This window comes from Macaca mulatta, chromosome 20 (assembly GCF_049350105.2).
Source record: "Macaca mulatta isolate MMU2019108-1 chromosome 20, T2T-MMU8v2.0, whole genome shotgun sequence".
NCBI classification, from domain to species: domain Eukaryota; kingdom Metazoa; phylum Chordata; class Mammalia; order Primates; family Cercopithecidae; genus Macaca; species Macaca mulatta.
In genome coordinates this window covers 54,326,981-54,352,702 of record NC_133425.1, presented here as the reverse complement: position 1 = coordinate 54,352,702, position 25,722 = coordinate 54,326,981, and the positions used below count along the sequence as shown (strand labels likewise).

At 44.1% G+C, this 25,722-nt stretch overlaps 2 protein-coding genes across 4 annotated transcripts; both read left to right on the top strand.

Moving 5' to 3' along the window:
- Window positions 1–81: 81 nt before the first annotated feature.
- Window positions 82–25,660, top strand: GOT2 (glutamic-oxaloacetic transaminase 2). Of its 2 annotated transcripts, XM_015126312.3 has the most exons (10): window positions 82–273; window positions 10,808–10,964; window positions 12,428–12,556; window positions 15,850–15,909; window positions 16,408–16,569; window positions 16,786–16,890; window positions 18,282–18,432; window positions 18,911–19,076; window positions 23,257–23,407; window positions 24,502–25,660. In XM_015126312.3, exons 1-10 carry the CDS (start codon window positions 185–187, stop codon window positions 24,622–24,624), a joined length of 1,293 nt encoding a protein of 430 aa, XP_014981798.3. In that variant the 5' UTR covers window positions 82–184; the 3' UTR covers window positions 24,625–25,660. The 2 variants fall into 2 exon arrangements, with proteins under 2 accessions (XP_014981798.3, XP_077842467.1); XM_077986341.1 differs by lacking the exon at window positions 12,428–12,556.
- LOC144338058 (uncharacterized) lies at window positions 460–9,513 on the top strand. Of its 2 annotated transcripts, XM_077986346.1 has the most exons (3): window positions 460–894; window positions 6,667–6,721; window positions 9,346–9,513. In XM_077986346.1, the coding sequence occupies exons 1-2, from the start codon at window positions 460–462 to the stop codon at window positions 6,715–6,717; spliced, it is 486 nt and encodes a 161-aa protein (XP_077842472.1). In that variant the 3' UTR covers window positions 6,718–6,721; window positions 9,346–9,513. The 2 variants fall into 2 exon arrangements, 1 of the variants encoding a protein (XP_077842472.1); XR_013411830.1 differs by lacking the exon at window positions 6,667–6,721 and having other exon boundaries at window positions 686–1,303.
- Window positions 25,661–25,722: the final 62 nt, after the last annotated feature.

Sequence of the window (25,722 nt, the reverse complement as noted above, 5' to 3'; positions counted from 1 at the left end):
AGCCCACGCCGCTCCGCCCACCGGCCGCCAGGGGTCGCTGTGACGCAGCTCGGGCCCAGCACGCGGCCGCTCTGGCCCGGGAAAGTCGTTGTCCTTACCTTAAACAGGAGCCGGCTCCCTGTGTGTGTGTCCGCTCGCCCTCTGCTCTGTCCTGCGGCGGCCCACTGCCCTCCTACCGTCCACCATGGCCCTGCTGCACTCCGGCCGCGTCCTCTCCGGGATCGCCGCCGCCTTCCACCCGGGCCTCGCCGCCGCGGCCTCTGCCAGAGCCAGGTAAGCCAAGAGAAAAGGAGATGGAGCCAGGGCGATGGCCCTGCCCCGCTGAGCTGCGAGCACCCCAGCACATTCACTCCTCCCGGCCCCCAAACACACACTGTCACTCACACACACACACACTTTTCTGCCACCCCCTCGGCTTTCCCTTAATGGGGACTGAGGATTGAGCGTCCGTGCCCCACAATGACCCTCAGGATCCCTCATCCTTCTGGTCCCCGCACCGGGCCCTGCAAGAGGGCGTGCAACGCAATCCCTGGGGAAAGGAAGTGTGGCCCTCGGCGGCTCCCGGACTCCCATTCAAGTGGGAGGGGTGCGGAGAGTACTGGGGCAGCGGCGCCCGGGGACGCCCGTGCCCTTGATAGGGTGCCCTGGGGGCGGCGGGCGCACCTGTCCTGGCTCCCGGCCCGCCCGAGCCGGTGGGCCGGCGGCGGCTGGCTGCCGCGTGTGTGCCCTGGGCGGGAAGCGCGCGAGAGGAAGGTTTCCCGGGCGTCGGCATTCGGGCCTCGCTTCCCTCCCGGCATCTGCGACCTTGGCGTGCGGCATCCCCGAGACCTTGCGACCCTCCGAGGTCCCTGTGACCCCGGTGCCCGTTTGGCCTTTGCTTGGGAAAGGGTCGAGGTGTAGTGTGCCTCCTTTATTTTTTCCTTATTGCCCCTAAGGAGGTCCGGTTGCAGGGAGGCCATCAATCTTCCTCTCCATCTCCCTGTGCTCTTTCATTCAGTAAATGTTTCGTAACTGCAGTTTCTCAGAGCCAGGCTCTGGACCAGATGCTAGCGATACAACTGTGAACAAGGCGAGGGAGAGACAATGACAAATTGTCATTGCTCAAAAAATGACAACGTAATTTCGTACTGTGGCGTGTATAATAGTATGGAGGGAAATTTCAGAGCTTGAAACGAGCTCTAGTAATTCATTCCCAGTGGAGACTGGAGCCAGACGATTAATTCAACTCAAGAAGCCGATTTGGAGCACTCTCCTTAAGTGCTACCTTAATAAGGAACTGAGTTTTAAAACCACCCCCAAGCAGGTATTAACTGCAAGGAGCAAAGCGTAGCTCGGCCTTTCGTTTGAATGTATGCTGTGTGTCTTTCAGCCCAGCAGAACGATCTGTCCTTTCCAATGCCCCACAGCCTTGGCAGTACAGTTTTGCCTGGGCTTCGCACTTTCTTCTCTTCCTGACTTGGCTCCTTCCTGGCCCACTGTCAACGTGTGTCCTCTTTAAGTCTGCCTACCTAGTGGACTAGAGCCAGGAGGAGTTATTTATACAACAAATTTGGAAAACCAAAGTAGTGCTTAAAATTTCGGGCAAGAGAAAGTATGTTTCCCTATTGTAGTAATCTTAAAATAATACCTTGTTTTATGGATTTGGCTAGGTCGCCTGAAGCTCTAGTGCTTGGTGAAAATCCCTTGGGGTCAGGGTTAGTCATTCTTTCAGTTTGAGAGTCTGACTCATGTTTCTTTTCTGTATTTTTCTCACTAGAATGTAAGTTCCATAAGAGCGGAGACTTCACCTACTTTATATTCACTGTTACATCTCAGCACTATTAACAGTTCCTGGCATGTCTCTCATATTGGATATTTTTATTTTAAGCCCAGATTTTTCACTTAATGCAACAGAAACAAATACAGTATGACATTTTAATGTTGTGTCTTAGATCAAAATCTGAACATAGGCTGGTCCAAGTGTAATGGTGTTTACAACTAATTGATCATAACCAGTTACAGATTTTATTGTTCCTTCTCTCGACTAATCTTAAACACACAGGGGAACCATAGTGCTGCAAAATATGTAGAAAAAAAATAAATTATCTCTCTTTTTTTTTTTAAATACAGGGTCTCACTCTGTCGCCCAGGCTGGAGTGCAGTGGCACAATCATGGCTCACTGCATCCTGACCTCCTAGGCTCAAGTGATCCTCCTGCTTCAGCCTCCCAAGTAGCTGGGACTACAGGCATGCACCACCACACCCAGCCAATTTTTTATTTTTTGTAGAGACAGGCTCTCCCTATGTTGGTCTCAGACTCCTCCCACATCAGCCCCCCAAAGCGTTGGGATTATAGACTGATCGACTCCACCTGACCAGAAAATAAATTCTTGAAATAGTTGAGCACCTAATGTTGAGGAATTACTCTTCATATTTAAACAATGATACCTGATTAGATGATAGAACCAGATGCCCTATTTAGCATGAAGGTTAACTGTTCATGCAAGGAGATCAGACTTCACTCCTTCCACTGTGGAAGTGATCTTTACCTAGCTCCGAGTGGCAAAAGTGGAAAATACTTAAACTGAACTCATCGACATTTCTATTTAAATGACTAATATAATAAAACCTTGTCAGTTGTTATTCTGAAGAACTGAGGATTTATCCAATGGCATACTTGGAACTCTTCGTAAATATGTGGAACTCTTTGTAAATTCAAGTGTATCATTTAGCTAAACACTGCGAATATAACTTTCTCTTGTTGACCTGTACTGTAAATGTATAGTGACATGAGATCAGACATAGTTGCAGTTCAATGAAGAAAAAAAAAAGATGCTAATGTATTTTGATTTATAATGATTCGTTTTTAATTATTTAATTCTGATTACTTTTTGGTGGAATAACTGAGCAGGTCTTGTGAGACTTTAAAAATGCAGTGTGCAACTGTGGTACCATAACCATTGGTTAGAAGATCACAGACCAGGCGCAGTAGCTCACACCTGTAATTCTAGCACTTGGGAGGCTGAGGCAGGTGGATTGCTTGAGCTCAGGAGTTCTAGACCAGCCGGGCAACATGGCAAGACCCCGTCTCTACATAAAATACAAAAAATTAGCCGGGCATGGTGATGTGCACTTGGAATCCCAGCTACTTGGGAGGCTGAGGTGGGAGGATCACTTGAGCCTGATCGCTTGAGAGGTGAAGAGTTGCAGTGAGCCAGGCCGATCACGCCACTGCACTCCACCCTGAGCAACAAAGCAAGACTGTGTCTCAAGAAAAAAGAAAAAAAAAAAAAGATCACAGCTGTGCTATTGTCTCTGCCATTTTTAGCTCTGTGATTGTGGGCAAGCTAACTAACTTCCCTTCTGATTTTAAAATGAGAAGATGTGAGGAAAAGCAGTTTAAAAACTAAAACTTTAAGTAGGCTTAAGCTCCAGGGAAATTGCAATGCATTTCGATTGGAAAGGCTTACCTGAATACTTTGTACCTAACCTCTCTTGGATGACCAGTCGATATTGCTCAATGTTTGAGGCTTTGTTCCTGTATCCAAAGTGTACTGATAGGAATCACTTTCTAGGTCACAGGTTATCAGCATTAATTTTGCCCCTAGAACACTCTTCTTTTCATCTACTCAATTCCTTTAAAAATATCAGAGTTCTTACAACGTGTGTGTAGTCTTTACCATGTTAAGAAATGGAATAATGAAAGGCATGGAGGAGCTGAAAGCTGGTTACTAATGTGTGGCTAATCAAATTGAGTATTCCCTCTAGGCCAGGTGCCGTGGCCCACACCTGTAATCCCGGCACTTTGGGATGCCGAGGTGGGAGGAGCACTTGAGCCCAAGAGTTGGAGACCAGCCTGGGCAATATGGCACAACCCCATCTCTACAAAAAACTAGCCAGGCATGGTGGCACGCACCCTAGTCCCTGCTACTCACGGAGGATCACTTGAGCCCGGGAGGCTGCAGTGAGCCGTGGTCACCCCACTGCATTCTAGCCTGGGTGACAGAGTGAGACCCTGTCTCAAAAAAAAAAAAAAAAAATCTTATCCCTCTAGAAGGGGAACAATAGACACTGGAGCCTACCTGAGGGTAGAGAATGGGAAGAGGGAGAGAATGAGAAAAAATAACTGTCAGGTACTGTGCTTCTTAGCCAGATGATGAAATTATCTGTACACCAAACCCCCAGGACACGCGCATGTACCTGTGAACCTGAAATAAAAGTTAAAAAAACCTCCCAGGCCTGTGCCTTTTAGATGCCAGTAGCATCTGCTTTCCCCCAGCGTTTCAGCAAACAGAAATGTCCCCAGAAATTGTCAGTGTTCCCTAGCTAGGCAACTCCTTCCTCTCTCTCTGGCTAAGAACCACTTTCTTTGTGATCTGGATTATCAAGCTTGTCTCAAGCAACAGATAGTGGTTTTCATACCTGTGTACTTTAATCTGTATTTCATGTTCAATCTCAAAACTAGCTTTGTAATTGTAAAATGAACATAATTTATTACTTTTTTTTTTAATTGAGTATCCCTGCTCCTGTATTTAGATTGTTTAAAAATTCAGTATTTTGAAATTGTGTTGAGAATTCTTAAGAGATATCCCAGAAGACTCAAGGCTATGGTTTCTGAGTTTCTATGCTTAACATTTTAAAGAACTTGAAAAATAAGTGCTTTTCACACCATTTAACAAGAATGATGCCTTCTCCCCTTGTGGTAGGGAGCAGTGGGCAATGTTATTATTGATCGAGGGCCTTGGAGGATACAGACCATTGCTTTTTCTTTTTCTTTTTTCTTTTTTTTTTTTTCTTCCTGACACAGAGTCTCTATGTAGCCCAGGCTGGTCTCAAACAGTAGGCTCAAGTGACCCTCCCACCTCAGCATCCTGAGTAGCTGGGACTACAGGCAAGCGCCACTATGCCCAGCCAGGCCATCTTTTGAAAAATGAAAACTGTTTTCCAGAAGTGTTCTCTTTTATAATCTAGTATGTCCTTGACATTCAGGGTATTCCTTTCACTCAGCAGTTAATGACAGTGATGTAGACAGACAGGTGGCTACATGTTTTCAGGGTCTGAATTGTGGATAAGTCATAAGGAAAGCTTTCTTCAGGCCCAGTTCAGAAGTTGGTTTAAGGTATCTGTGCTTCTTACTATCGCCTAGGTACTAGGAACAGCCAAGCAACCTAGAGCCACAACAACAAAATGAGAGGCAAGCTATTAAAAGAACTGGCACCAACACTAGTGAGGGGGAAGGGCGATAATGGTAGTGTCTCCTGATACTCTGGAAAAACCTATGCGGTAGTAATTGAAAAGCAGAAAAGGGCCGGCGCGATGGTTTATGCCTGTAATCCCAGCACTTTGGGAGGCTGAGGCGGGCAGATCACTTTAGATCAGGGGTTCAAGACCAGCCTGGCCAACATGGCAAAACCGCATCTCTACTAAAAATAAAAAAAATTAGCCGGGCGTGGTGCCAGGCACCTATAATCCCAGCTACTTGGGAGGCTGAGGCAGGAGAATCGCTTGAAGCCGGGAGGTAGAGGTTGCAGTGAGCCGAGATCACGCCACTACAATTCAGCCTGGGCAACACAGTGAGACTCTGTCTCAAAAAAAAGAAAAGCAGAAAAGGTTAGTTGGTCGGAGGGTTGTGGGTTATTGTTAAACTAATTAACATTATCTCCCGCTACAGCCATGCTTGATTAGCTTTGTATTTAAAGAGAAAGAAAAGCAGAAAGGACCTGCATTTGGTCATAATCTTACAACTGTATATGCTCCTTGAATTCTCTACATACTGGCCTCACCAGGCTCTGTACTAGGATGCAGGATGGTTACAAATAAAAGTGGAGCGGTGATAATTTAGTAATGATGACTATTAGCGAACATCACACACTCTGCCAATCTAGGTTCTGAGTGTTTTTTTTCATCATTATACCAGCCCTGCGAGATAGGTAGTACTATGACCCCATTTTACAGGTAAGGAAAGTTGAGGCTTAATTTACTTGCCAGTGCTCACACAGCTGGCAGATGACTGAGCTGGTATTTGAATGCATGCAGTTTGCCCAGTACTGAAATTACCCAAGGCAAACTAAAAGAACCATTGAAAGAAATAAGAGCCTAGGAAATCAAAAAAACTGGAAATAATCTGCCCTTAAATAACAGAGAATTGACTGTATACACTAATTCATTACAATGATTGAGACTGCAGCAGTCTTTAACTTGTCAAGAGAGCATGAATTAAACTCTGTACTGCCATCCAGTATGCCCCATGGAGGAGTGGGTGTATGAATGCTGACAAGTACGTTAAGAGAACCTTTGTTGGGAAAGAAATATTCATGAGGTAATTCATGAGTTTATCAGCATGGTGAACACGGAGAACTTCCATGGTACCATACTGAAACACGTGGCTGATTCACAGTAGATAAGTGATTGCTAGGAGAACTTGGGCGATTCTCCTGCAACAACCCCCAGCTCTTTCTCACCGTGAGCCTTTATTCTTAAGCCTCTACTTGGAAAGCCCTTTTTCTCTTCTTTTCAGCCTTAGCACTCAGCTGCTAAGTCACGTCCTCCAGGAAGCCTTCCTAACCTTGTGCAGTACTTTCCTTCCCTTCTCCAAGCTATTAGGTCCTCTGCTCGGGGCTCCCATAAGTAATATCCCATAATAATGCCCTGGGTCAGTGTATATCACTATCCATCATCTCCCTGCAGTGCCCAGCCTGCATTGCTTGTAGCTCCCTGCTGATCACCACAGTGGACTAAGGTGGTAAGGGATTGTGTTATACTCTTCTTTACGTTCCCAGCCCTTAGCATAGTGTTCTTAATGATTGCTTTGGAAGATCATAAAGCCTAGAAAAGTGTTCTGGCAAGGCAGAGAATCTCTACAATCTAAACTGATTGCACAGAAGGTTTTTTTTGTTTGTTTGTTTTGTTTTTTTTTCTTTAACTTTTATATTGTGGGTGAAGTCATTAATCACTAAACCAAGGAAACTAGGTCATCAAGATTGGCCAAACTTTGTTAAAATGTTAACTTGTGTGCACCTGTAGTCCCAACTGTTTGAGGTGGGAGGATGGCTTGAGTCTAGGAGGTCAACGCTGCACTGCAGCCTGGGGGACGGAGTGAGACCCATCTCTTTGTTTGTTTATTGAAACTGAGTCTCCCTCTACCACCCAGGCAGGAGTGCAGTGGTGCGTTCTTGGCTCACTGCAACCTCCGCCTTCTGGGTTCAAGTGATTCCTATGCCTCAGCCTCCCAAGTAGCTGGGATTACAGGCGCCTGCCACCTTGCCCGGCTAATTTTTGTATTTTTCATAGAGACGGAGTTTCACCATGTTGGTCAGGCTGGTCTCAAACTCGTGACCTCAGGTGATCTGCCTGCCTTGGCCTCCCAAAGTGCTGGGGTTATAGGCGTGAGCCACTGCACCCAGCCGAGACCCATCTCTTTAAAAAAGAAAAACAAAAAAGTTAACTTCTTTTCAGATTCACTTACTATAAATCAAAACAAAATTCACATCTGGATGCAGTGGCTCACGCCTGTAATCCCAGCACTTTGGGAGGCGAAGGTGGGTGGATCACTTGAGGTCAGGAGTTCAAGACCAGCCTGGCCAACAGGGTGAAACGCTGTCTCTACTAAAAATACAAAAATTAGCCGGGTGTGGTGGCACACACCTGTAATCGCAGCTATTTGGGAGGCTGAGGCAGAAGAATCACTTGAACCCAGAGACAGAGGTTGCAGTGAGCCAAGATTGCTCCACTACACTCCACCCTGGGTGACAGAGCAAGACTGTGTCTCAAAATTAAATAAAAATTTAAAAAAACAGGCCGGGGGTGGCTCAAACCTGTAATCTCAGCACTTTGGGAGGCCGAGGTGGGTGGGCCACAAGGTCAGGAGTTCGAGACCAGCCAGGCCAACATGGCAAAACCCTGTCTCTACTAAAAATACAAAAATTAGGCTGGGTGCAGTGGCTCACGCTTGTAATCCCAGCACTTTGGGAGGCCAAGGCAGGCAGATCACTAGGTCAGGAGATAGAGACCATCCTGGCTAACATGGTGAAACCCCGTCTCTACTAAAAATACAAAAAGTTAGCCGGGCGTGGTGGCAGGTGCCTATAGTCCCAGCTACTCGGGAGGCTGAGGCAGGAGAATGGCGTGAACCCGGGAGGCAGAGCTTGCAGTGAGCTGAGATCGTGCCATTGAACTCCAGCCTGGATGACAAGAACAAGACTCCATCTCAAAAAAATAAAAAATAAACAAAATTCACTTTCTAAGTTTTGTCCTCATATGCTCTTTCATATTTAAAACAAACTGATCCTTTAGGATGGTAGTTCTCCCTGGGAACATGTTAGTTCCATGTTAGTTATGTTAGCATGCAATGTGTTTCCATCATTGCTATTTTCAAATGAATCAGTAAGTATAACAAGCTGCTCAGTTTTTCTAATATAGTAAGTATTAGTGGTTATACCCCACATAAATAAAAGCTCTTTGGGGTTTTTAGTAAGTTTTAAGAGTATAACAGGATCTAAAGATCAAAAGTTTGAGAACTGCTGCTTTAGACCAATACTACTCTTTTTCCTTAAAAGCACACAGTTGTATTTATTTGTCACTATTGATCCTAGTGTGGTCTCAACACTCATTGCTTATCTTTTAACCAAAGTAGCTTCTATTTCCCAGAGAAAATTAAGAAGGGAGGGTGGTGATGTCAGTCCTACACAAGCATTCTAAGCAGACTGGCAAAACTTGTGAACACACGCAGCACAACTTCTACCGCCGCATATATCCCTTTTATACCTCCTTCAAGTGGCAACAAGGAAAGATCTTTTTATTTTAATGACTCAAAGCTATAACCTCTTGAGCATGTAAAAATAAGCAAAGATATATAAATTTTAAATTATACTTGGCAATCAATGTGTCTGTAGTCTATCTTAGAAATTAGGTGTGCAATGAATAATAATCTGTTAATCAATTCATTGTAATATTAGACCAAAAGTATGAGTTACCCTAAAGATCTTAGAAATTGTGTTCAAGGCCGGGCTCAGTGGCTCACACCTGTAATCCCAACACTTTGGGAGGCTGAGGCGGGCAAATCACATGAGGTCAGGAGTTCAAGACCAGCCTGGCCAACATGGTAAAACCCCATCTCTACTAAAAATACAAAAATTAGCTGGGTGTAGTGGTGGGCGCCTGTAATCCCAGCTACTTGGGAGGCTGAGGCAGGAGACTCACTTGAACCCAGGAGGCGGAGTTTGCAGTGAGACAAAATCGCGCCACTATACTGCCTGGGCGGCAGAGTGAGATTCCATCCCCCACCGCCTGGACAAAAAAAAAATAAAAGAAAAAGAAATTGTCATCAAGCTGGCATATTACAAAATGCAATTACTGTTCTCCCGAAAGCCTATATCCCCAGTCTAATAAGAAAAACATCAGACAAATTCCAGTAGAGGGGCATCCTACAAGATACCTGACCTGCATTCCCAAAATTGTCACAGCCAAGAGAAGCTTATGGAGACATGCAGCTAAGTGTAATGTGGTGTCCTAGATGGAATCGTGGAACAGAAATAGGTAAAAACTAAGGAAATCTAAGTAATGTGTGGACTTAATAATATATGGGCCAGGCGCGGTGGCTCACGCCTGTAATCCCAGCACTTTGGGAGGCCAAGGCGAGTGGATCACCTGAGGTTGGGAGTGTGAGACCAGCCTGGCCAACATGGTGAAACCCCGTCTCTACCAAAAATACAAAAATTAGCTGGGTATGGTGGTGGTCACCTGTAATCCCAGCTACTCGGGAGGCTGAGGTGGGAGAATCACTTGAACGCCAGAGGCAGAGGTTGCAGTGAGCTGTGATCACGTCATTGCACTCCAGCCTGGGTGACAAAGAGGGAAACTTCATCTCAAAAATAATAATAATAATAATGGGCCGGGCGCGGTGGCTCAAGCCTGTAATCCCAGCACTTTGGGAGGCCGAGACGGGAGGATCACAAGGTCAGGAGATCGAGACCATCCTGGCTAACCCAGTGAAACCCCGTCTCTACTAAAAAATACAAAAAAACTAGCCGGGCGAGGTGGCGGGCGCCTGTAGTCCCAGCTACTCGGGAGGCTGAGGCAGGAGAATGGCGTAAACCCGGGAGGCGGAGCTTGCAGTGAGCTGAGATCCGGCCACTGCACTCCAGCCTGGGCGAAAGAGCAAGACTCCGTCTCAAAAAAAAAAAAAAAATCATGTATCAGTATGGATTCATTAATTGTAACAAATGTGCCATACCAATGTAAAATGTTAATAGGGGAAACCTGGGGGTAAGGGTAGATGGGACTGTACTATCTGTTCAATTTTCTGTAAATCAATACTGTTTTGGCTCACGGAGGCTGAGGCATAATTGTTTGAACCCAGGAGGCAGAGACTGCAGTGAGCCGGGGTCACACCAGTACACTCCAGCCTGGGTGACAGAGTGAGACTCTTTCTCAAATAAATAAATAAAGTTTGTCAGAATAGCAATTCAATTTCATTTAACACAAATTTGTAGTTTTCATAATTTTAAACATATAAGAGTAATATGGCCGGGTGCAGTGGATCACCTGAGGTCTGGAGTTCGAAACCAGCCTGGCCAACATGGTGAAACCCTGTCTCCACTAAAAATACAAAAATTAGCTGGTGTGGTGGTGCGTGCCTGTAATCCCAGCTACTCAGGAGGCTGGAGCGGGAGAATCACTTGAGCCCAAGAAGCAAACGCTGCAGTGAGCCAAGATAGCGCCACTGCACTGCAGCCTGGGTGACAGAGCAAGAGTCTATCTCATAAATAAATAAGTAAAATGGATCTTGGATCTAGCTAATGGGATCGAGCTAATGTATTTCTCATTTCAGCTCCTGGTGGACCCATGTGGAAATGGGACCTCCAGATCCCATTCTGGGAGTCACTGAAGCCTTTAAGAGGGACACCAATAGCAAAAAGATGAATCTGGGAGTTGGTGCCTACCGGGATGATAACGGAAAGCCTTACGTGCTGCCTAGCGTCCGCAAGGTGAGCTTGCCATTCATCTCCTTCTGAGTGGGATGAATAAACTGAAGAGAGCCCTGGAGAGTGGCAGGAATAGTGCTGGACCGGGAATCAGGAGCCCTGGGCTTTAGTTCTGGCACTAATGGCATGAATCACTCGGGTTTTCTGGGCTATAGTCTCCTTGGCTGTAAAGGTAAGAGGTTGGAACCATCTGTTTTTTTCCAAGATTGAACTTTCTATGGTTCTGTGATCATCTGTAAAATAGACATTAAATATGCTTTAGAAATGCTTAGCTATGTCTAGTTTAATCCTGAAGGTGCACGAGATGACCAAGACTTTAAGCACTGTCTCTTGGTGAGAGGAATAGCTCTTCGTGGATTACTATTGTTATTTTCCCTTTCTCTAACTGTGATTACCTTAATCAAACCTTTGTACACAGGCATGCTCCGTCCTTTCTTCCTGCTGAGCTATGGAATTTTTTTCACCTCTTTTGTTATATTTTTATTAGTAGCATCTTTATTCATTAACTAAATAATGTAACAAATCCCTTTAGACTAATTTTTTAAGTTATTCAGTAAGTATTTGCTACTGCAACCTGCATCACAACCAAGCACTATTGTACATACCCTCATTCACACTTCTGAACACTGTGAGAGGTAGAAATAGTTCCTCCATTTAACAGAGGAGGAAACCAAGGCTCAGGAAGGCTAAATAACTTGCCTAGGGTAACACAACTAGTAAGGGACAGCCAGGCCTCCAATGCCAAAGCACGAAGATATGTGGCTATCACTGTTAACCCTTTGAAGCTCTTAGACTGGCATATAGCTTGAAATGCTTCTCCTGTATGTATTTAGTTTGATTTAATCATCTTATATCTATTTTAGGTGTTGCTCTTAAACCTTGGTTTTGTGCATTCCAAGAATCTCATTTTATGTTAAATTGTAACCAAGAGAGACCATACCCATCCACATAAAACTTAACTTAAACAATAAAATACAATTTTAAAAAGTAAGTATTTCTGTTCTTCAATATAAACTATCAAGCATTCTACCTACCATTCTTCTCAGAGAGTAACTTCAAATTTTAAAAAAAGGTTTGGCCAGGCGCAGTGGCTCACGCCTATAGTCTCAGCACTTTGGGAGGCTGAGGCAGGTGGATCACTTGAGGTCAGGAGTTTGAGACCAGCCTGGCCAACATAGTGAAACCCCATATCTACTAAAAATACAAAATTAGCCAGGCATGGTGGCAGGTGCCTGTAGTCCCAGCTACTTAGGAGGCTGAAGCAGGACAATCACTTGAACCTGGGAGGTGGAGGTTACAGTGAGCCGAGATCACACGACTGTACTCCAGCATGGGTGACAGAGCAAAACTCTGTCTCAAAAAAAAAGACTTTACCTCCAAAACTTAACTTATAAAACTTTAAATATTAATCATAGTAATTCCGAGTAAGGAGAAGAAACTCAATGAATGTATTTTCTCTTGTCTAGGCCGAGGCCCAGATTGCCGCAAAAAATTTGGACAAGGAATACCTGCCCATTGGGGGACTGGCTGAATTTTGCAAGGCATCTGCAGAACTAGCCCTGGGTGAGAACAGCGAAGTCTTGAAGAGTGGCCGGGTAAGCTGAGCAGGCTCTGGCATCATCCCAGGTCTTTAACAAATTTGTAGTTATTTAAACAATTTTAGGCCAGGCGTGGTGACTCACACCTGTAATCCCAGCACTTTGGCAGGCCAAGGCGGGCGGATCATCTGAGGTGGGGAGTTTGAGACCAGCCTGACCAACATGGAGAAACCCCGTCTCTACTAAAAATACAAAATTAGCCAGGCATGGTGGCGCATGCCTGTAATCCCAGCTACTCGGGAGGCTGAGGCAGGAGAATCACTTGAACCTGGAGGGTGGAGGTTGCAGTGAGCCGAAATCGCACCATTGCACTCCAGCCTAGGCAACGAGAGCAAAACTCTGTCTCAAAAAAAAAAAAAATTTAAGAAATATGAAAAGATAACTTATTTTGTGTGTAATGATTGTTTTGAGGAGGCCACACTATTTCTAATAATTCTTATTTGATAGTAAATTGCCATCATTAAATAAAATAATCTACATGACACCAATTCCAAAAACGTACTACTAGTAATCCTGAAAATGTGGTAGTCATTTGACTGATAGATTTGACGTTACTTTTGCTGTTAGTCTCTACCTGCTTACGTTCATTTTACATTGAATATGCTTTAGAAATGTTAACTACGCCAAGTTTTAGGCCTGCAATTAGCCCAAACCCTCATGTCCTAAGCTTCCAACTTGCACAAAAGCAGCAAAAGCAGGAAACAAGCCATGGGTGGACTGTGGGCACTGAACCAGTCTGGCAGCCCTCTGCTATCCCTTCACAGCCCGTGTGGACACAGAAAAAAGACCACGCTCCCAACATGGGAACTCGTGCACGTTGTGGTTCACTTTATTTTAGAAAAAAACATGTTTTTTAATGAGTGCATTTGTATGTTTTTCTAGGTGAGCCTGGGGAGTGAAGAAACATACAAACTAGCAACTTTAAGTCAATATTTTCTCTTCCCTTCCCCCTCTGAAAAGCCAGAATAAATACACTTTATTTACAAGACTGGTCTAAGTCCACATGTGAATTTGTTAACTCAGAGTAAAGCACAACAACCTCAACCCCAGGGTTAGGTAGTAATTATCCTACATCAAATAGATGTGGTTTAGTTCTGTCCATACAGTCAACTGCCTGTTAGCCCCTCCTAAAAATTTCTGTACTTTTTAATTCATGTGTTTTTTTTGCCTAGTCTCTGCTCCATCTAGATAATAACCTAAGTATGAAACTGGCCTACCTTAAAATAACATTAACTTGTCTTTTATAAGTTGTGCCTCGGCCGGGTGCAGTGGCTCACGCCTGTAATCCCATTGCTTTCGGGGGCCGAGGCAGGTGGATCACTTGAGGTCAGGAGTTCGAGAACAGCCTGGCCAATATGGTGAGACCCCCGTCTCTACTAAAAATACAAAAATTAGCTCGATGTGGTGGTGCACGCCTGTAGTCCCAGCTACTGGGGAGGCTGATGTGGGAGGATTGCTGGAACCCAGGAGGTGGAAGTTGCAATGACCCGAGTTTATGCCATTGCACTGTAGCCTGGGTGACAGTGCAGAGGGTGACCTGTCTCAAAAAAAAAAAAAAAGCTGTTGTGCCTTTGTGAATCATAGTATTATCAGACCTACAGTGAGGTTTTTATTTTCATCATGCCAAAGTTTGCAGAGACAAACTATTTAAAAATAAGTTTTTAGTTGGGTTTTTCCCTCTTTAATCTACTGCCACCCCAGTCCAGAAAATACATTTGTGCTTTGTAGAGCCTTGTACTTCTACAATGCCTTTAAAAACAACAAATGAAAACCTCTTAAACCTACAGTGATTTCTTGTTTGTCCCTTAAAGCTGACCAATTTGAATAAGCAGATTCACCTCAGGCATCTTCCTATTACCCAAAACATGAATATTTTCAGATTATGAAAACACATAGAAGGGGACCTCTTAGAAAACCTTTATTTATCTATTTATTTATTTATTTATTTACTTATTTATTTATTTTGAGATGGAGTTTCGCTCTTGTTGCCCAGGCTGGAGTGCAATGGCACGACCTCAGCTCACCACAATCTCCGCCTCCCAGGTTCAAGCAATTCTCCTGCCTCAGCCTTCCCGAGTAGCTGAGATTACAGGCATGTGCCACCACACCTAGCTAATTTTGTATTTTTAGTTGAGACAGGGTTTCTCCATGTTGCTCAGGCTGATCTCGAACTCCCAGCCTCCGGTGATTCGCCCAACTCGGTCTCCCAAAGTCCTGGCATTACAGGTGTGAGCCACTGTGCCTGGCCAGAAAACCTTTAAAATGTTGTAATGTTATCCTTATATATTTGTTGACTTGCTTTTCAAGGAACTTTGATGTTTAGAGAGTCATTCTACTTTGTATAATTCTAGAGTAATGTCTTAATGTAGTGACTATTCTCAGTGTCTTTTTATTTATTTATTTGTTTGTTTGTTTATTTATTTATTTTTGAGACAGGGTCTCACTCACCCACACTAGAATGCAGTGGCACGATTTCGGCTCACTGCATGTTTGGGTCCGCGTGTTTCCTAAACAAAGGAATGAACACACAAGACAACACAAGACAAGACAAACATGGCGGCCGCCTCGAATGGCGCGCTCCGCTTTATTTTATACAGTCGTTTGTGGAATGTTGCCAAGTCACAAGACACATTGTTGTTTTTCTGACCTTTCCCTGACTTTCTGGATTTTCAAGATGTTTACATATAAACAGGCCCCCAACGCCCTGCTTCGTTTGCAAGAGCAGGACTTATTGGGAACACCCTGCTTCGTTTGCGAGAGCAGGACTTATGGGGAACGCGGTGCTTCGTTTGCGAGAGCAGGACTTATCGGGAACACGCTGTTTGTGAGCACGTAGTCCTCTACAGCTGCATCCTCCACCTCGCAGGTTCAAGCAATTCTCGTGCCTCAACCTTTTGAGTAGCTGGGATTACAGGTGTGCACCACCATGCCCAGCTAATTTTTGTATTTTTAGTAGAGACAGGATCTCGCCATGTTTGCCAGGCTGGTCTCGAACTCCTGACCTCAGGCGATTCACCCGCCTTGGCCTCCTAAAGTTCTGGGATTACAGGCATGAGCCACCACACCCAGCCTCTCAGTGTCTTTTTATATCTTTTATATAATTCACCCCTTTTTCATATTGGGGAGGAATGTTTGTGTTCTGAAAGTTTCCCGTGTAACATGGAATGATACTAACAGGCCATAAAGAATGAGCTTCTGAAGTACGGAAGGGTCTTGGACAGAGCAGTGCCCTGGGCTGGTCCTGTATAGAGAGTGTCGCACATCACTGACCGTGGGTATCTCTCCTTCAGTTTGTCACTGTGCAGACCATTTCTGGAACTGGAGCCTTAAGGATCGGAGCCAGTTTTCTGGTGAGTCTGGAAGCTTCTTCAGGAAAGAACTATAAATTCCAGATGACAGGGCTTCCTGTTGTGTGTATATTTGACTGTTGATGCAGTAGATTTCTTCTTTCCATGAATTTGCAGATGTCCTATTCTCTGATGAAAAAATGAAAGGACTTTAAAGAAATTACAAGAAAGATATAGTAGTGATGAAGGTAAATTAAGTTCACTAGAAACTATTTACTAGAGAGCTTTTGCCTTTTAACTTGTTTAATCCCTATGACAGAGGTACAATTAACCCCATTTACAAGTGAAGAAAGCAAGACCCAGAAAGGTCCTTGGCTATACAGCCAGTATAACTGTCGGAGACTATTCCAACCCAGGCAGTCTTACTGCTGAGTCAATACTGCTCAACAATTGAGAGAAACTGGGTTTCGGTGGAGAAAAATGTTCCCTCAGTAAAACACGTCAACATTTTTTTGCATCTCCTTTGTTCATTTTTCTGTTTCCTTTCGTCCCATCTTTTAGCAAAGATTTTTTAAGTTCAGCCGAGATGTCTTTCTGCCCAAACCAAGCTGGGGAAACCACACACCCATCTTCAGGGATGCTGGCATGCAGCTACAAGGTTATCGGTATTATGACCCCAAGACTTGCGGTTTTGACTTCACAGGCGCTGTGGAGGATATTTCAGTAAGTGTGGCTTTCAGGGTGAGAATAAAACTTGCTTGCAGACATTTGATGTCTCCCACCGTGTTCCAATATCTGAGTTAAAATACTGGAGAAGAGGTGATTCCCAAACTTCTGGTTACCTTTGTTACTTATCAAATGATGACAATCCTGTGGCATTTCACATAAACTGTTTGCCTTAAAGCTTCAAAGTCATCTCTTGGCTGTTTTTCTCTTTAGAAAATACCAGAGCAGAGTGTTCTTCTTCTGCATGCCTGCGCCCACAATCCCACGGGAGTGGACCCGCGTCCGGAACAATGGAAGGAAATAGCAACAGTGGTAAAGGTGAGGAGGATGAACTCACTGGCGACAGTTCTGTGTTTAGTAACCAGCTTTGGAGGCTTAATTTGGCAATGTCTTAACAGAGAGTCTTAACCTTGAACCTGCGTGAAATGTCCATACAGGTGGTTAAGCTGCCAGAAAAGGGCTCCCCATTTGCGTGATTAGCAGTTCTGGGATTGATGACGCATGAGCATTTGAAAGTAATTTTTTCTGGCCAGGCGCAGTGGCTCACGCCTGTAATCCCAGCACTTTGGGAGGCCTAGGCAAGTGGATCTACCTGAGGTCAGTTCGAGACCAGCCTGGCCAACATGGAGAAACCCTGTCTCTACTAAAAATACAAAATTAACTGGGCGTAGTGGCCCATGCCTGTAATCCTAGCTACTTGGTAGGCTGAGGCAGGAGAATCACTTGAACCCAGGAGGTGGAGATTGTGGTGAGCCGAGATCGTGCCACTGCACTCCAGCCTGAGCAACAAGAGCAAAACTCTGTCTCTAAAAAGGAAAAAAGAAAATAATTTTTTTCCTCATCCTGGATGTAGGGAACTCTGATAAAACCTGTCTACTGACCCCAGGATGTCTGCTGTTGATGCCTACATTCACCCTGGTCAGTGGTTGCTTAGTGATCTGTTTAAACACTTTTTCATGGCCTTTCCTTTGCAGCATCGCCATGATCACTCTAAAAGTGTAGACAGCTGTCAGAGAAGACACTAGTCAAAATTCCTAGAGAGGAAAATATTATTCCTGTTGTCTCATCTCCCTGTTTTCCCTTTTTACTCCTTTTCATTTCCCTTTCTTTTCTCTCTCTCTCTCTCTTTTTTTTTTTTCTCTTTTGAGACAGAGTCTCACTCTGTCGCCTTAAGCCAGAACACAGTGGCACAGTCATGGCTCACAGCAACCTCTACCTCCAGGGTTCAAACAATCCTCCTAGCTCAGCCCCTGAGTCGCTGGGACTGCAGACATGTGTGCCACACCTGCCTGGCTAATTCTTTCTAGTTTTTATAGAGACAGCATCTCACTTTGTTGCCCAGGCTGATCTCAAACTCCTGGACTCAAGCAGTCCTCCCACCTTGGCCTCCAAAAGTGCAGGGATTATAGACATGGGCCACCGTGCCTGGCCAGTTTCCCTTTCTTTAACTTCTGTCAAATCTAAGCTGCACACAGAATGAGACAGAAACAGCATTTGGAAAGCACTTTCAAGATAAAATGGTTCTAATGAGGTTGTCTCGTGAGCCCTGGATGTAAGATGAGTCTTCCAAGATTACGTTAGCCCCAGAAAAGGCTTATTGTGCTTATTGGGACCATGCCCACCTCACAGAAACGTCTTTCAGATTTTTATAAACATCTAGGGCCTCTTCAGACAGACTGCTGAAGCTTCGATCTTTTGTTCCTTCTCAGAAAAGGAATCTCTTTGCATTCTTTGACATGGCCTACCAAGGCTTTGCCAGTGGTGATGGTGATAAGGATGCCTGGGCTGTGCGCCACTTCATCGAACAGGGCATTAATGTTTGTCTCTGCCAGTCATACGCCAAGAACATGGGCTTATATGGTAAGCTACGGCACCCAGCATGACACATGTTCTCATGCTGGGAGAGAATGCCACGAAGGCATAGAGCTTGTGGGGGGTGTGTGTGTGTGTGTGTGTGTCCATCCATGTCCACATCCCTCCCTACCCTAAGATGAAAGACTGGTATCGTAGATTTTACTGATTTTCTTAGCCATATATTCTTCAGTATTCTTAAATTTTTCCAGCAAAGGAAACTGATTACTGCTTCTCTAAACAAAAAGTAACAAATGCGTCAGCCAAGAAGATAGATACAATAAAAAATACCTTTGAATACTCTGAGTACTCAAAACTTCCTTGTGCCTCAGTTCACCATTCTGGTTGTTGAAAGCTTTTTATTTATAATAAAGTTATTTTGGGGTCCTTTGGATGGAAACAGATAATACGTAGCAAATACACTCATGATTTGCTTTAGCACATTAGATAGTAGAAGTAGAAGACGAGATCCATTTTTGTCTTTCAGGTGAGCGTGTAGGAGCCTTCACTATGGTCTGCAAAGATGCGGATGAAGCCAAAAGGGTAGAGTCACAGTTGAAGATCTTGATCCGTCCCATGTATTCCAACCCTCCCCTCAATGGGGCCCGGATTGCTGCTGCCATTCTGAACACCCCAGATTTGCGAAAACAATGGTAAAGGCTTATGCCACTCCCCAGCCACCCACCTGTTCCCACCACTGCTCCTTCAAAGCTAGTTTTTAATTGACCTCTAGTGATATACAGTACCCCATAGATTCCATATGCGAAGGCAGGGAAGGGAGCAAAAAATGTGCATTCCTTGTTTAAAAAACCGAGGCCGGGTGCAGTGGCTCATGCCTATAATCCCAGTACTTTGGGAGGCCGAGCTGAGTGGATCACCTGAGGTTGGAAGTTCGAGACCAGCCTGACCAACATGGAGAAACCCCGTCTCTACTGAAAATACAAAATTAGCCAGGTGTGGTTGGTGCATACCTGTAATCCCAGCTACCTGGGAGGCTGAGGCAGGAGAATTGCTTGAACCTGGGAGGCGGAGGTTGCAGTGAGCTGAGATTGCACCATTGCACTCCAGCCTGGGCAACAAGAGCAAAACTCTGTTTCAAATATATATATATATATATATATATACACACACACACACACACACACACAGAGAGAGAGAGAGAGAGAGAAAGAGAGATTGGTTGAGACAGGGTCTTGCTCTGTCACCCAAGCTGGAGTGCAGTGTTGCAATCCTAAGTCACTGTAACTTTGTACTTCTGGCCTCAAACAGTCCTCCAGCCTCAGCCTCCCAAGTATTTGTTAGCACTTTGAACCAAATTAGTTGGTATTTCTCTGTAAGAGACAGACATAATTTTTAATTGGTAGTTCCTTTTATTCCGTTATCTCCGCGTTAAATAGAACCTGCTTTCCCCTAAAATCAGTTTCAAATTAAGTACCTCACATAGGAAAACTTCCTTAAAAACATATTTTTGTTTGTGTCCTAATAATTGCTAGCATTGAATCAGTATTTTTGCATTTCTTTGTGTTTTATTGTAGAGACAGGGACTTGGCTGTCTTGCCCAGGCTGGTCTCCCTCAAACCCCTGGGCTCAAATGATCCTCCCACCACGGACTCCCTAAGTGCTGAGATTGCAGGTGTGAACCACTGCACTCAGCCTGTTTTTTATTATCTGTAGTATCTGACTCTCAACATCTGTTCTGTGAATTAGTGTTACTCAATCTTTTTGACCACAATCCACATAAGAAATATATTTAAGGCCACTATGCCCAGCCAGTTGCATCTTACTAAGTTGAATTTAACATACTAAGCCAGGCAACGTGGTTCACACCTATAATCCCAGCATGCACTTTGGGAGGCCAAGGTGGGTGGATCCCTTGAACCCAAGAGTTCGAGACCAGCCTGGGCAACATAGCAAGACTGTGTCTCTATTAAAAGAAAATTAAAAAATAAAAATATAACCTACCAATGGGTCATGACACATAATTTAGAAAATACTGCTCCAGAAAGGGGTTGGCAAACTGTTCTGAGAGTCAATCCAGTTTGCTTCCTATTCTTGTAAATAAAGCTTTATTGGAACACAGCTGTACCCATCTATTTATGCGTTTTGTATAGCTACTTCTTTGCTGCCATGGCCAAGTGAGCAGTTGTAGCAGGCAGAGACCATATGGCCCGTAAAGCCTAAAATAATTACTCTTTGGCCATTTACAGAAAGTATGCCAACCCCTACTCTATGAGTTTATAAAACCATGATGCCTGTGGAAGGCGTGATTTGTTATATGAGTTTATTCTGTGTAGCTGCTTAGTTGAGAGGTCACATCTCTGAGCAGCACTTGGGTAGAAAAGCTAAATCTGCTATCTCTAAGAAACTTGATATGTACCTCCCCTAGTCATCATGTTGCAACTATTTTTCTGTCTTCAGTTTCTGTGTCATGAACATTAAAGTAAATACTAAGAGTCTGGTTCAGGATAGTTTTTTTTGTTTTTTTGTTTTGTTTTGTTTTGTTTTTTCCTTTTGATTTTTTTATAAAGACAAGGTCTCACTGTGTTATCCAGGTCAGTCTCAAACTCCTGGGCTCAAGTCATCCTCCCACCTCAGCCTTCCAAAGTGCTTGGATTACAGCTGTGAGCCACTGCACCCAGCTCAGGATAGTTCTTTATGATATAATAGGTTCACGCTAGACTTACCAAAAAATTGACTACTTTTTAAGTCATATTTTTTTGCAGCATGATATTAACATGTAAGTATATTTCAGAAAGTTTGTGAAAGGGAAAAAACCATAACTCTAGCTATTCTAACTCAGCTTTTTTTTTTTCCCTTGCCCATTGTTTGTTTGTTTTTTGTTTATTTGTTTTTTAAGTTTGTGTGTGTGGTTTTTCGGGTTTTTTGTTTTGTTTTGTTTTGTTTGTTTGTTTGTTTTTGAGACAGAGTTTTGCTCTTGTTGCCCAGGCTGAAGTGCAATGTCACAATCTTGCCTCACTGCAACCTCCGCCTCCTGGGTTCAAGCGATTCTCCTGCCTCAGCCTCCGGAGTAGCTGGGATTACAGGCATGTGCTACCATGGCCAGCTAATTTTGTATTTTTAGTAGAGACAGGATTTCTCCATGTTGATCAGGCCGGTCTCGAACTCCCGACCTTAGGTGATCCGCTCATCTCGGCCTCCCAAAGTACTGGGATTACAGGCGTGAACCACCGGGCCCAGCCACCCATTGTTATCTGTAGTTGTGACATACTGTTATATATGTATGAGCAGGACTGGTTTTGGTTTTGTCACTTAGAATTATACTAAACTTTTTTTACTTAATATTTTCTAAAATATTTTCATATTCTCTGGTTATGAAGATTTTTTTTAGTGCATGCATTTCAATACACAATTTGAGAGTTTGTAGTAGACAAAGATGCCAGACTGTGTTAATGACTACCCTCAGGGTGGTTATAATCCGATGAGAAAGATACACACATGACTTTCTTGTTGTTGTTGTTGTTTTTGAGAGAATCTTGCTCTGTGGCCCGGGCTGGAGTGCAGTGCCACAATCTCGGCTCACTGCAACCTCCGCCTCATGGGTTCAAGCAATTCTCCTGTCTCAGGCTCCCCTGAGCTGGGATCACAGGCACCCACCGCCATGCCTGGCTAATTTCTGTGTTTTTATTAGAGACAGTTTCACCACCTACGATAGCTTCGCTCATTGTAGATTCGTAGTATATTGTCTCAATTGTGGAGATGAGAATGTATATTTCATCCATGTCAAAAATAAGGTCATTTTTTTTGTTTAACCCACAGCTTTTACCTTAATCTTAGTAGGTTTTAGAGTGATTCATTCACTTTTCTTAATACATATGCAATTACAATGGGGTTACATCCCAGTAAGCCTGTCATAAATTAAAAATGCATTTAAGGCCAGTCTTATGTCTGTAATCCTAGCACATTGGGAGGCTAAAGTGGGAGAATCACCTGAGCCCAGGAGTTCCAGACCAACCTGGGCAAATAGGGAGACCCTGTCTCTACAAAAAAAAAAAAAATTAGCGAGGCATGGTGGAATGCACTTGTGGTCCCACCTCTTGGGAGACTGAGGCAGGAGGATCACTTGAGCCTAGAAGATTGAGGCTGCAGTGAGCCATGATCATACCATTGTACTCCAGCTGGGTGATAGACTGAGACCCTATATCTTAAAAAAAAAAAACAGGCCAGGCGTGGTGGCTAACATTTGTAATCCCAGCACTTTGGGAGGCCAAAGCAGGAGGATTGCTTGAACCTCAGAGTTTGAAACCAAACCGGGCAACATGGCAAAACCCCATCTCTACATTTTTTTTTTTAGAAAAAGGAAGGAAAAGAAAATGCATTTAATACGCTTAACCTACCAAACATCATAGCTTACCCTAGCATACTTTAAACATGCTCAGAACAGGTATTAGACTACAGTTGAGCAAAATCATCTAACACAAAGCCATTTTATAATGAAGTGCTGAATGTCTCATGTAATTTATTCAGTAACATACTGAAAGAAACAAAATGGCTGTATGGATACTTAAAGTACGGTTTCTATTGAATGCATATTGCTTTTGTGCCGTCATAAAGTTGAAAAACTGTAAGTCAAGGACTGTCTCTACTCAAATGTGTTAACTGTTTTAGTTGCCTGATGGAAATAGTGTTCTGATATAAAACAGAATGCTATAAAATAGCTTTCTTACCTGGCCAGTGACAGCATGTGATTCACTCATGGCCTGAGAATTGAGGCACGCTAGGGGAGCGCTCAGGTCGGGGGTAAGAATGCTGCAAACTCCGGCATATCTGTCAGTGCTTAGGCAGAATAAGCTGCATCTCAGGATTTCTTTACAGGTTGCAAGAAGTGAAAGGCATGGCCGACCGCATCATTGGCATGCGGACTCAACTGGTCTCCAACCTCAAGAAGGAGGGTTCCACCCACAACTGGCAACACATCACTGACCAAATTGGCATGTTCTGTTTCACAGGGTTAAAGCCTGAACAGGTGAGTGATTCTGATTTCTCTGCAGCAGACTAACTGATCAGTCTTTGCAAACCAGAAGGATTCTTTTTTTTTTCTTTTTTTTATTTAATGTTTTTGGGTTTTTTGTTTTGTTTTGTTTTGTTTTTGTTTTTGTTTTGAGACAGTCTTGCTCTGACACCCAGGCTGGAGTGTAGTGGTGCAATCTCAGCTCACTGCAACCTCCACCTCCCAGGGCTTAAGTGATCCTCCTGCCTCAGCCTCCCAAGCAGCTGGGACTACAAGTGAATGCTACCACACCTGGCTAATTTTTATATTTTTTGTAGAGACGTAGCTTTGCCATGTTGCCCAGGCTTGTCTTGAACTACTGGACTCAAGCAATCCGCCCACATTGGTCTCCCAAACTACTGGGATTACAGGTGTGAGCCACTGAGCCTAGCCCCAGGAGGATTCTTCATAGATCACCCACCTATTCAAAGTTAACCTAAAAATAATTAAAACAGTTATTTTGGAGCCCTTTTAGGTAAAAGTATTGTAATACTTTTTAGCATTTATTTGGCTTTCTTTTTTTTTTTTAGTTGTTTACCCCTCTGTATCACCCATGAACTCACAAACTTCTAAAGAGCAGAGCTTGTTTTGATCATGTTCATGATCACTGTTGCTTCTCCCAAGAGAGCAACAGGAGAAATAGCTGTTTTGTAATTGAATCCTGGCTCTGCTGAATCTAAAGGTGTTTTTCCCCATCTATTTATGCCTCAGAATTCATCATCCTACTTTAAAGTAGCTTTTTTTTTTTTCCGAAATGGAGTCTCACTCTGTCACCCAGACTGGAGTGCAGTGGCGCAATCTCGGCTCACTGCAGCCTCTGCCTCCCAGGTTCCAGGTTCCAGCTATTCTCCTGCCTCAGCCTCCTGAATAGCTGGGATTATAGGCGTGAGCCACCACGCCCAGCCTTAAAGTAGCTTTTTATTCTTATTTTATTCCAAGTTAACAGCAAATTCTGGGAACAGGGTTTAAGCGAGGAAATAGAACTTTAATAAGTTGGCTGCTGTACCATGCCAGGCCGGGGAGAATCCCCCCTACCGGGAAGAGGTACCCAAACTCTTTCTTCTCTGCAGGTGGAGCGACTGACCAAGGAGTTCTCCATCTACATGACCAAGGACGGCCGCATCTCTGTGGCAGGGGTCACCTCCGGCAACGTGGGCTACCTTGCCCATGCCATTCACCAGGTCACCAAGTAATGTCCCTGGTGCAAGGAAACAGAGACAACCTTTCTGTCTTCAGCCTCTGCTATTGAGAGCTTCACACAGACGATGAGAGAGGGTGGATGGTGGTGAGTGGATCATTTCTTTCAACCACAGTGTGTAACACTCAGCATTTGAATGTTTCTCCAAAAAGAACATGTAGTGACACAGGGCAGAGGCATCCGTGGCTGGTGTCTGGAACATTAAACCAAACTCTCTCCCCTGTCCTTTTATCTCCAACTTTTCTCAAAGAGTTTACATGTGCAAGAAAGTCATCGCACCAAAAAACCTGTCAATTATGCCATTGCAATATTTCAGAAGCTTTAACTGAAGTGTCAGGTTCCTTGTGAGAAATAACACACGTTAGAGGCTTTGAGAGAAGACCTAGTTCTGTCGTGAGCAGTCGACCTTGTGTCTGTCCTCCCATCTTGGAGCAACCTTATCAACAGGCCGCACTGCAGAAATGATGTTTTATGAAAACCAATGAGGCTGCTGCCACTCCAGCAAGGAAAATAATGCAATTTCCTGTCTTATGTAAGAAAAAGAGAAGGCTCTCTTTTTCTCCCTTGTCATTGCTGTTCTTTTCCTTATGTATAAACATTTTTAACTACTGCAGATTTTCATCCCATTCTACTGCTTGACTGACCATCAACTCCATCCTATCGAGATTTATTTAAGAATGAAGAACAAAATTTTCTGCTGATGCCATACCCTCACCTTTCTCAGCAAAGAATAGTGGAGAGTAGGAAACTGTACTTTAGGCATCCTCTTGAATGATTGTGTAAGTTTCTCTGGTTGGGATGTTGTCTCTGCCCAGTTGGACCTCCTCCCTTTGTTGAATGTGGTATACAGCCACTCATCTCACACCGTGAGTTGTGGCGCAGGGTGGTACCAGGAAAGAGGATATTCTAGGCTTTGTGTGCTGCTAGCTGGGTTCAGGCTTCACCCACTGGAAAGAACCACCATCTGCTCTAACCATGTAGACTTATTGCGGCCTGGTTTCTCTGTTACAATAAAATTACTGTAGACCCAACTACTGTCTACTAAGTTATCTTTTTTCTTTAATGGGAGGAAGGAGTAAGAGTGGGTAAATAA